Source organism: Cucurbita pepo, chromosome LG20 (genome assembly GCF_002806865.2).
Source record: "Cucurbita pepo subsp. pepo cultivar mu-cu-16 chromosome LG20, ASM280686v2, whole genome shotgun sequence".
NCBI lineage: Eukaryota > Viridiplantae > Streptophyta > Magnoliopsida > Cucurbitales > Cucurbitaceae > Cucurbita > Cucurbita pepo.
The window spans coordinates 3,761,698-3,773,100 of NC_036657.1; the positions used below are offsets into that span (position 1 = coordinate 3,761,698).

The 11,403-nt window shown below is 35.3% G+C and overlaps 2 protein-coding genes across 2 annotated transcripts in view; both read left to right on the plus strand.

Moving 5' to 3' along the window:
* LOC111783039 (zinc finger protein ZPR1-like) overlaps window positions 1-8,888 on the plus strand; it is a 16,902-nt gene extending 8,014 nt beyond the window's left edge. The window contains exons 11-16 of the mRNA XM_023663913.1: window positions 757-827; window positions 908-997; window positions 1,498-1,606; window positions 4,962-5,053; window positions 8,199-8,304; window positions 8,470-8,888. Of these exons, the coding sequence (XP_023519681.1) occupies window positions 757-827; window positions 908-997; window positions 1,498-1,606; window positions 4,962-5,053; window positions 8,199-8,304; window positions 8,470-8,558 (557 nt within the window). The 3' untranslated portion in view covers window positions 8,559-8,888. The remainder of the gene's footprint in view (window positions 1-756; window positions 828-907; window positions 998-1,497; window positions 1,607-4,961; window positions 5,054-8,198; window positions 8,305-8,469) is intronic.
* Window positions 8,889-10,111: 1,223 nt separating this feature from the next.
* Window positions 10,112-11,403, plus strand: part of LOC111782714 (exocyst complex component EXO84C) — an 8,995-nt gene continuing 7,703 nt past the window's right edge. The window contains exon 1 of the mRNA XM_023663508.1: window positions 10,112-10,519. Within this exon, the coding sequence (XP_023519276.1) occupies window positions 10,424-10,519 (96 nt within the window). The 5' untranslated portion in view covers window positions 10,112-10,423. The remainder of the gene's footprint in view (window positions 10,520-11,403) is intronic.

Genomic DNA, 11,403 nt, shown 5'->3' on the forward strand with positions numbered 1-11,403 from the left:
AAAAAAAGAAGAAAAATCCACAAAAGGAGTCCACAACTAGCTACATGAATATACTCCGATCTAAAAGAATCACACCAAGCTGAAAATCACACAAAGTCGATTAACGGTAGCCCAAACAAATGCCTAAGCCTCACACCTCCCGAACTTCCTCCATCGACTTCCCCAATGCTAAAAATTCTACTATTCTTCTTGAGCCACACTCCCCACAAAATAACACAATAGCAAGCATGCCACAAGCCCCTTTCTTTATCACAGAAGGGAGAATTCATCTAGCTTGGTTTAAGTTAGATGTTTTGATACATTGAGGGGCCAGACAAACGCAACCCATTCTTGAGTACAATTTAAAGCCTGCAAGTGCACATATATGATATATTATTGAGACTCACCAATGAAGTCATCTAAAAAAGAAAAAAATTCTATAGAGCAACAGCTTCTTTGCAATTATGTTCTGATAAAAGAATTTGAGACAGGTGGAAATCTCAGGAAAGGTGCACTTTTTTGTGCAATAAGAGGCAGTAGAAGCTGGTTTTGTAGTTATTGCTTTAATTCCTCACATGCAAAATTTGAAAGAGTAGAATTCTTTTAATTTTTTTCCCCAGCCCCCTTACTTTACTAGTTTCCGAATGGTTGATCTACTGCCCATTAATCTAGTGAGCATTTGATCTTTTGTGTACTAGAGAGACTTTTTATCTGGGTTTTATTTATTTTTATCGAGAAGTCTCCTACACAAATACATTAAGACTTAACAAAATACAGAAATTCCCTACTTCCAAGAAGTGATTGTCATGGCAACTACTTGTGATGCTTGTGGTTACCGTAGTTCTGAGGTATGTCTTAACTTTGCCTATACTGCACCTTTTGACCTGCTTGTTTGAGTTGTGATGATAATTATGATCTTGTTATGCAGCTGAAGCCTGGTGGGCGAATCCCTGAAAAAGGAAAGATAATTAGTCTTTGTGTAAAGAATGTTAAAGATCTCAGTCGAGATTTGATAAAGGTTTGTTAACTGTTGANTTTTAAAGTATGGTGATAAGGGGGCTTCCTTTTTGTACAATGTCGTAGCATGTTTGCTATCTTGTGCTTTTGAATATTTTAATTTGTATAGATTATTTTGGGGGTGTTGCCTTGTTAGGCTTTTTTAGTAGTTCAATAGTTAGTAGCTCAAATATCATTAAAAAGTTGGTTAGAAAAAAGTTTATTTTTCTTTTAAACATTACATCTACCACATGGTGTAGGTTTAAAAATGTGTTCTGTACTTGCTCATTTTATGATATATGTGCTAATTGGATTGGAGGACCTTTCTGTAACCTTCATTGTCCTCAATGGAGGCTCTCCTCTTTTCATATATTTCATTATATTGATAAAGTTCTGTTTCTTTAAAAAATAACAAAAGGAAAATATAATAGGACTGAGTTCCGGGCATGAGACTGAAGTGACCAGTGCTTGTATCATGTAAGTTGGAACATATAGTTTGACGAAGTTATGTTTTTTTACCAGTCAGATACTGCAAGTGTGAAAGTCCCAGATCTTGACTTGGAGCTGACTAGTGGCACTCTTGGGGGAATTGTTACCACTGTTGAAGGTTTAATCACAAAGATAAGTGAAAGTAAGTATATTTAATCAGCAGTATTGTATTGTTTTGCGTCATTTTTCGTGTACTGCCTCTGAGTCTCTGTTTAAAAGTCTTAAATGGTCAAGAAAACTGCCTATGAATGGCTAAATAAAATAAGCTCTCATTCTTTAACTTTCACTCTCTCACTGTTTTGTTACTATCACTTTTCATATTTAAAATTTTTACTTAATTTTTTTATTGTGCATTTTTAAAAAGAAAGCCTACGATGGAATTAATTTTAGCAATAGGGGCAAAAGTTTACCGATAATCGATCCCATAAGTTTGAATCCTTTTGCAACTAGTTTTGTTTTATATCATTTAACATTACGATGGACATTACGTTTTATGGTGAAGACCCATTTACAACACCCCACTATTTCTTAGCTTCTCCCATAAGTGCTTAGGTACGTTCATAATGAAAATGAGAACAATCAACTCCCTTAAAGAGATTGGGAAATAAATATTTGAGGTAGAAAAAACTAGGATGTTCCAGCCTACAATGCTAAAGCATAATTTGATTTTTAGCCGGAAGAGAACCAACACTACTAAAGGTCTGAGGTTTTTTATCACTATCAAAAGGTTCATCAAAATAGTAGAGATCATCAAGCATCCTAGCACGTCTAAATATCCTATCCGAGGTCTGGTTCAGAAAAATACAAAACAACACAATAGTTGAATCTGTAGTCGTTTCCATGGCTCTTTTCCTGCCATAGACAAAAAAAAAAAACTACTGCAATTCTAATTTTTTCATTGCAATATGGGGGAAGAGGGGAAGTACGAGTCAAAGAAAGAAGTCAAACTAGTCATAGGGTCAAAGTTCCAAAATCGATTATCCACGGAGAAGAACTGCGACAAGAGTAGGCTCGAGGATAATTACATGTTTGTGATTTAGGGCCCATCTTGTATGATTCTTGGATTAACCCTTGACCTTTGTTGTAAATCTTGATTGTTTTTTTGAGGGTAATCTTAACCCTGCATAGTTTTTATTTTATCTTGAGTAGCCGGTTACCTCATTATTTGGTCTGGTTTTGCCTTTAACTTTGTTTCTTCCAGCAAGCCTTAAAATAGGGGGCTTATTTGTACTTGAGTTCACTTGATCATCCTAAGAAGAAAAATTCTCCTACTTGCATACATCAGTTTGTGTCTAGGGAACACAAGAATTATTTGATGATAAATTGGTTTTTAGCGAATTTAGGGTTTGATGAATGAGATCCTGTGACATGGTATTGAGATAATAGAAAAGAATAGAAATCCACCAACATATAAAAAAAAGTAGTGATGCAACCAAGATTTGAACCAATCCAGATTTTGAACCGAATCACCTACCAACTTACCCAAATAATGAACCAAACCAGACCGTGAACTGAACCCAACTAGATCTTGAATTGTTTGAATGACTGGAGCAAACTTGTGGAGGATAGAAAAACGAAAACTAGTCTGGTGAGCAACTCTGTTAAATGAGCAAATTGGGGATTAGAGTGACGGTGAGGTTCAAGAAACTCAGAAAGCGACAACAAGCAAATTGGAAGAGACTCCAACAGAACTTAGAGAACAATGATAAGGTCTGGCGAAGCGACAGATAGGTCTAGGGCGGTTCAACAATCGTGAATTAGAGGTTTGGAGGAGTGGCAAAAGTAACCCATGAGGATGGGAAATGGCCAAGGCTAGTTTTTCTGCAGCAACATACGATAGTAATTGTGAAGACAACACTCACCTTCTCCCGTGAACAAACTCTGACCAACGGCCACATGAACGCAAATGTATGGCCACCTGAACACAAGCAACTTCACTTGCAAACATAAATAGTTCGACTAGAAGTAGATTTGGACCCTTTAGAATCGGTGGGTAGAATTTTGGCAACTTAGTAGCTAGGGATTCTATAGCGTGGCTACTAGGATTTTTGTTGGGACACTAGGGTTAACCTTCTCTGGTACCATCTAGATTTGAATGGAATAAAATATTTTCTTCTAATTGATCAATCATTAGATATATAGACCCCCTCCCTCATGTAAAAATAGACCTCTCCATCTTCTTCAAAGAGCCATGGAAGTACATAAAAAAATATCAAAGCCTCATCACCAACCGAATTTTCCATAAAGTGGGTGATGGAGGAGGCACGTTATTATGGACCGTCCCATGGATTGAAAACACCATGCTAGCCCTGCGGTATCCACTTTTGTATAGATTCTCTCGTAGCAAAAGAGTCACAATCAACGAAATGTGGAATGATGTCAACAAATTCTGGGACCTGATGCTTGGTAGGAACCTAAAGGGTAACGAACTTACGGAATCGGCCGAATTAAACCTAGACCTTGCCCCGTTGTATTGTCAAATGAAGCAGACTCATTCACATGACCTCTTAGCGCTAACTGGGTTTCTTTACAAAATCTTTGATGATGGACATAGGGGAAAAAGAGAAAGTAATAAATCCCACGCTAGCAAAAAAACATGGAAAGGAAATCACCCTAAGCCATTAGCACAAGTGAAATTTTTTTTAAAAAAAAAATGTTCTACATTCTATCTCCAAGAAAGACAATGAAACACAAAACCACTTATTTATGGCATGCACATGTGCTCAAAATTTTTTGGACAAAAATTCTCAATATCTTCAAATGGCATCTCACATTTCTATGTGGTAAAGGATTTATTGGATATGACCTTAACACACCATCCCTTCAAGAATGCATATGCCCTACTTTGGAAAAACCTCATCATAGGTTTCTTTTCGAATATGGGGGAAAGAAAGGAATCAAAGAGTATTCACAGAAACGATACAAACTTGTACAAAGCTCTTGGACAATGTTATTTACCAAGCTATATCTTGGTGTAAACTATCTAATAGTTTTGCTTCCTATAGTTATACCTCCCTCATTGAAATTGGGAAAGTCTTTTGTAAACATCATGGATATTACATTCCTTTTGTGATTTTCAAACATAAATTAAATTCTCTTATATATATAGAAAAGCTCAATACATAAAAGAAAACAATCAAAACAATCAAGATACGAATAAAACAAAATCATTAATGATTACAGCTAATTAACATATTTACAACCAACCACTACAATCTTTTAAAATGTAGACGTAGTGTCTACACCCGTAAATTGATTTACAACCTACCCTTGCCTTGTAAAATGCTGGAAAACCACTTTGAAGCTGTATTTTTTTTAGTTTCTAGAAGATATTTAACTCATATTTCTTTGATCCAGTCTGTTATACATCTGATTAGAAAGTCCTCCGTCACATATAAATGCTTGAAATACGAGCTAGCTTTACATTTTTACTTTGATCCTTCGAAATCAAATCTGGATTCACAACAGGATCTTACTAGCGATCTTCATCAATGCAGGTCTAGAGAGAGTGCATGGATTTACTTTTGGAGACAGTCTTGATGAAAATAAAAGAAACAAGTGGCTGGACTTCAAAACAAGACTAACCAAGGTACATGATCATGGATTTATGTGTACCNAAAAAAAAAAAAAACCAAAAAAAAAAAAAAAAAAAAGTGGGTAATATTTTTTTAAAACTTCATTTTTGAAAAATACGGAATATGAATACTATTTGAATGTTGTACATTTTTCTTTACGCAATTGCCCCTGAGAGCATTCACATACTTAATTGAAGGCCCCTAAGAGAGGAATTGCCAATATTTTGTTTACAACCACCCATACCAGTTGGATATGCCACCTCTTAATTTACGTGCTAGTTGTGAGATGTGGATGAAATCTTTACGGGTAGCTAACCAATTAGTGGGATGTATATCTTTTATGTTAAGAGAAAAAGAGCAGGGAGCCGATAAAAAGAAAAAAAAAAAAAAGAAGCTATTGAAGGCTTGCGGCTGATTTCTGAATTTTTGTGCGTATTATCGATCTTCTATCAATTCTTTGTAAGAGCAGGGAAATGCTGGATATTATGGATCTTCTATTGATGCTTGGGGAGTTTTATGGTAACCTAGGGAGAAGTAATGTTCGTATTTGTGGTAACCTAGAGAGGTTCTCGTATAAATCCTTCTTCCTTGGTTTAGTGAACCCTTTTCCCTTAGTGACTCTTCCTTTGCCTCGTTCTGAATGGTGAAATTTTTGAAGATGGTTAAGTTTTTTGTCTAGCAGGTTCTCCATGGAAGAATCAGCACCATGGATAGGGTTTCAAGGAGGTTACCCAACTTTATGAGGCCTTTGTATNTCATTAATGATTACAGCTAATTAACATATTTACAACCAACCACTACAATCTTTTAAAATGTAGACGTAGTGTCTACACCCGTAAATTGATTTACAACCTACCCTTGCCTTGTAAAATGCTGGAAAACCACTTTGAAGCTGTATTTTTTTTAGTTTCTAGAAGATATTTAACTCATATTTCTTTGATCCAGTCTGTTATACATCTGATTAGAAAGTCCTCCGTCACATATAAATGCTTGAAATACGAGCTAGCTTTACATTTTTACTTTGATCCTTCGAAATCAAATCTGGATTCACAACAGGATCTTACTAGCGATCTTCATCAATGCAGGTCTAGAGAGAGTGCATGGATTTACTTTTGGAGACAGTCTTGATGAAAATAAAAGAAACAAGTGGCTGGACTTCAAAACAAGACTAACCAAGGTACATGATCATGGATTTATGTGTACCTCGTGTATGAAGTTGGTGCATTTAGAACGTAGCTTTTTAATATTAAGTAATAATTTAAAAAATGCCAGCTCTTCTTGCCCTTCAGATGGGACATAATGTAGCACAAATCTTGGAGAAATCTTGAATCAATCTTTATTTGAATAATGCCTCAATTACAATATAGGGACCTCTATATAAAGGCTACAACCAAGTCTTTTAATCCTAGGTAAACATGCTTTACCTGGATGTACATAAAAGTCTTGCTGTAAATTTTATAAGAAAGTTTGCTGTAAAAATAAAGACTAATCTTGGTAACCAACAAGAAACTAATAAAACAGAGGAATAGGGGAATGAAAACCAATAGCTTTACAGTAATTCCGGTACTATCACGTGGGTCATTTTAAATAATAACAGATAGATCAATACACTATTTCGATATTTGAACTAAATTTTAGTTTCAAATTGACATAACATGGGGTTTTAGACCAAAAAAAAAAAAAAAAAAAAAAAAAAAAAAAAGAAGCTATTGAAGGCTTGCGGCTGATTTCTGAATTTTTGTGCGTATTATCGATCTTCTATCAATTCTTTGTAAGAGCAGGGAAATGCTGGATATTATGGATCTTCTATTGATGCTTGGGGAGTTTTATGGTAACCTAGGGAGAAGTAATGTTCGTATTTGTGGTAACCTAGAGAGGTTCTCGTATAAATCCTTCTTCCTTGGTTTAGTGAACCCTTTTCCCTTAGTGACTCTTCCTTTGCCTCGTTCTGAATGGTGAAATTTTTGAAGATGGTTAAGTTTTTTGTCTAGCAGGTTCTCCATGGAAGAATCAGCACCATGGATAGGGTTTCAAGGAGGTTACCCAACTTTATGAGGCCTTTGTATTGCATTCTCTGCCTGGATCTTATGCTTTGGGCTTGTGACTTTGCTTATTTAGTTTGGAGTTGGTTTTTGTAGGAGTTTGGATGATTCGGTTTTTCCAAGCATAGAGGCTGCAAAGAGATGATTGAGAAGCTCCTTCCCCATCCTCCTTTTCATGAGAAAGGAAGGGTTTTATGCAAGCTGGCTTATGTGCCATTAGTTGGGGACTTCGGGAGAAAGGAACAATAGGATTTTTAGAGGTTTTGAGCGGCTTCCTAGTGAGGTGTGGTCCTGTATTAGGTTCAGTGTGTACCACTGCTATATCTTGCAATGGTGCAGTAGGCAAGCCAATGTCAGTGTGTTTCTGAAGCTTTCATGAACATAATACAGCAATAACCAAGACTAACCAAATGCAGCAAAGCCTAAACTCCCAGAAAATTCTTTTCTAGCAAAGGTGCAGTAGGTAAACCAATGGCTGTGTGTTTCTGAAGCTTTTGTGCACATAATGCAGCAATTAGGTGACGTTCTAAGGTATGGGAATCTTTTTTTAAGTCTATCGCTATGTTGAGACCACCATACCATAGCTCCCATAAAAAACTTCGATCTTCCTTGGGTAAAGACCTTTCCGGATTTGTACAAGGAGTAATCTGGAAAGGCGCATTAGGACTGCTGTATCTTCCATCAAAGGAACCACATAAGTTCTTGTTGGAGCTAGAGGTCTCAACCATGAATCCTGTTCATCTTTAAGCAGATTCATGAGAGAGAATATAATAGGGTTGTATCCGAACATCAAGTCAATATGGTAGATTTTTATAAGAAAGTTCTCTTCTGTGGGCATCCGCATAGCTGATATATGTTGTTAAACAGTTAAGAAAACGTAGTAGTTTCAGTTACTTAATTCCTGGGGTGGCAAGCGCATTGCGGTAAAATTCACTTTGAATGAAAATGCTCCTACAACGAATCAGTTCTAGAGATATAATTTAAACCATCTTCTGCAGTATTTACTTTAACAAACTTAAATACTAATCTACACTGTTTTCCATGTTTTGGGTGTATTCACTGTCACAGCAATAATCAATAATCTTCTGGGCCTCTCTTCTAATTTCTCATCTTGCAGCTCTTGAGTTTGGAACAGCCTTGGACTCTAATCCTTGATGATGCATTAGCAAACTCGTTTATTGCACCAGTGACCGATGATATCAAAGATGACCATCAGTTAACATGTAAGTGACTTTTCACAATTGCATCTCTGCCGTGCTGCAAGTATTTGAACTGCAATTAACTCTTCACAATTATAATCTTTTTGGCTTACGACTTACAAGTAGCTTAGCATTTTGATTTGATCTAGTTTTCTTCATGTGGATACTTATTTTTGGTGATGTTCACAGATGAGGAATACGAACGGTCCTGGGAACAGAATGAGGAACTCGGTTTGAACGACATGGACACCTCATCTGCTGATGCTGCTTACACGTAACAAATCAAAAGAATGCTCTGCTTCAACTTTGAGAATTCTTCAGATTTCCTAAAGAGGTTGATTCCCAGGTTATAGGTTTTGACTTCATAAACTTATAGACATCAACTTTGCTTCCATTGTTTTATAATTTAAACCATGTTCAGTGTGTTTGCTCCATATATGTCGCTTGATTTTGGACCTTCATTCCTGTGTTAACATTAATTCCATATGTACTTTGGACCTTCATGCTCCATATATGTCTCTTGTTATGGTTCCAAACAATGGGATCATCGTTATTGGTTTGCCTTTTTTCAAAGGTGAATTGAAAAAGATCCAAAAGGCATTGGAATATTTTGAGGAAGCGTGTGGAAAAGCGGCATGTCAGGTGTCACTGTGTGCGCTTTTAAGTTATCTGTCTGATTTGTATTATTACAGATTAGGTAAACAACAACAATTGGTAGCAAATAGCAAATAATCATAGATAGAAAATTTAAATTAAATACTATTTGTGTAATGTTTTTATTTTATTTTATTGATATACATTCAAATAATCACTAATGAGTCTACTATCTATTTATACGACTCTTTATAAATGTAATAATAAATGTGCGTTTGAAACGATAAACACGTATCATCGATAAATTTTAGTTGTGTAATGAATTTATCTTAATTAATTTAACTAGGGTGAACTCGGTCACAAGTATTAAAATTTTTATAATTCACTAGTATTAAAAATTTTATAACACTATTGAGTTAAAATGAATATAGCTTAACTGACATGTTTAAATTTATAGGTTCAAATTTTCCTATTTTTCATGGTGTTAAATCGAAAATCAGTCTTTTGGCAAAAAGTGATCATGTCTTCCTTTTCGGTTTCCAAACCTCCCCCTTCTCTAACATGGGAAAGTAAATACCCACGCCTAGGGATATTCTAGAATGTGCTTTTAGAGAGGCGTTTTTAAGTCTGGGAAGGTTGAATCCAAGAACAGCTACCATGCCTTGAATAGCTTCTACTAGCTACTTAGCTAGGCTCGGAACCGGATTCCATGAAATAAAATGAAATGCTACTTAAAATGTGCTATACTTTGAATGCAACAAATAAGTACACCTAAAATTTTTGTCTTTATAATTAATATTTCAAAAAAATTCTATAAAATTTATTAAAATACAAAATTTAACATAAAACAATTAATTTTTAAAAGGGTTAGATTTATTAGATATAAAATTAAAACTTCATAAATATATTAGATAAAAAATATAAAAAATTCAAGAATCAATTAAACATTTCCGAAAGTTTAGGAGATTATATGAATAAGAAATGAAACGTTTTATAGACTAAAATTTGTAATTTAGCATTAAATAAATTTGTGCTCGAACATATGAAAGATCATATATAATTTATTTATTGAATAATACTAGATTTATTACTATTTGGTAAGGATAAAATTTTAATTTTTTCTTGTTCTTTTTTCAAATTATAGGACTAAATTTATTTTAACTGTTTTCTAAGGAGGAAATTAAATAAAAGTGGAATTTGTGGTATAAAACAAGTTTATTATTGGGCTACCATTTTTATTCCACCAAGAGAGCTTTTGCTCGGATTACAGTCCAGACTGGTTCTTCATCAACATTCGTGATTCCCGAGACTAAAAAATCAAATCAATTCCGAAAGTGTAAGCATAAAATCTCCACCCAGACAGATTCTGCAACTTCTCCTCTCAACCCTTTGATCCATCTCCAATTTTTCCACCGGAAATTTGGTACACACTCCAGGATCCTCCATCGGCTGTAAGCAGCCGCCATTTCCGGATACTCTTTGCCCAGCTTTTCCTCCGATTCAAATCTCACTTGGAGAGGGTTTTGAAGCAGAGTTTGAGTACGGAAGAATGGAGAGCAGCGAGGAAGAGGATGATTTCCCGTCTATTGAGAGCATCATTCCGCAGTCCAAGGTTGATTCTCTCTACCAATCCCACACTGAACAGGTTCGTTCTTCTGCTTCCTTACTCCTCATACATTGCAGGAAAATGGAGTGTTGTTCTTGTTATTGTTCTTTGAATTACTGCAGATTTAAGATTTTGGGTTGTTTCATTGTTTCCGTTTGTATTCATTTCTGTGTCCATGTTCTTACCGTGCTGATCTTAATGTTTTAGTTTAGCCGAACTTTAAAATTCTCTTTGGTCTTTCGTTTCTGATCTGTTTGTGTTGACAATATCTGGTGGATAAATGTAAATCTCAACTACAACGTGAACTGAACTATTACTTCATACTAGCGTGGGAAGGAAAGCTTAGCTGCAACACTTGCTCATAAATGTAGCCGAAAAATGTAACTAAGGGAAAAAGGGACTAAAACTGTAGTAATAATTCTAGTTTCTTGCTCGGAAATCGGAGAAAAACCAACACGTTCTCCAACATTCTACTCAAGCTAATGCATGAATATTGGGCGTATTTAGCTTGTTTGTGTTCCTATGAATCTTTTATGTGTAATAAACAACAACATCCTGTATTTTCCCTTCAGTCTTCTTTCGATTCTGGAAGGCTCTTTTGTCTAAATCTAGGTGTTTCAAGAGGGTATAAAAATTGCACAAAACTTTCTTCAGTTTTTTGAGTTCCAACCAGATAACCCTTAGAGCTGATATGAGAAATGCACTTCAAAGGGAGGGAAGCTAGGTTTCCCAATGTTGATATGGTCAGACATAAAAGATTGTTAAGTTAGGTAAAAAACTAGAGGTAGAGAGAGAGAGAGAACAGAACGGAACCGATAGCCCCGAGTTATATTGAAAAAGTCAGGACGCTCTCCGCATACCTCTCATTTGGGCAAAAAAAAAAAAAAAAAAAAAAAAAAAAAAAAAAAAAAAAAAAAAAAAAA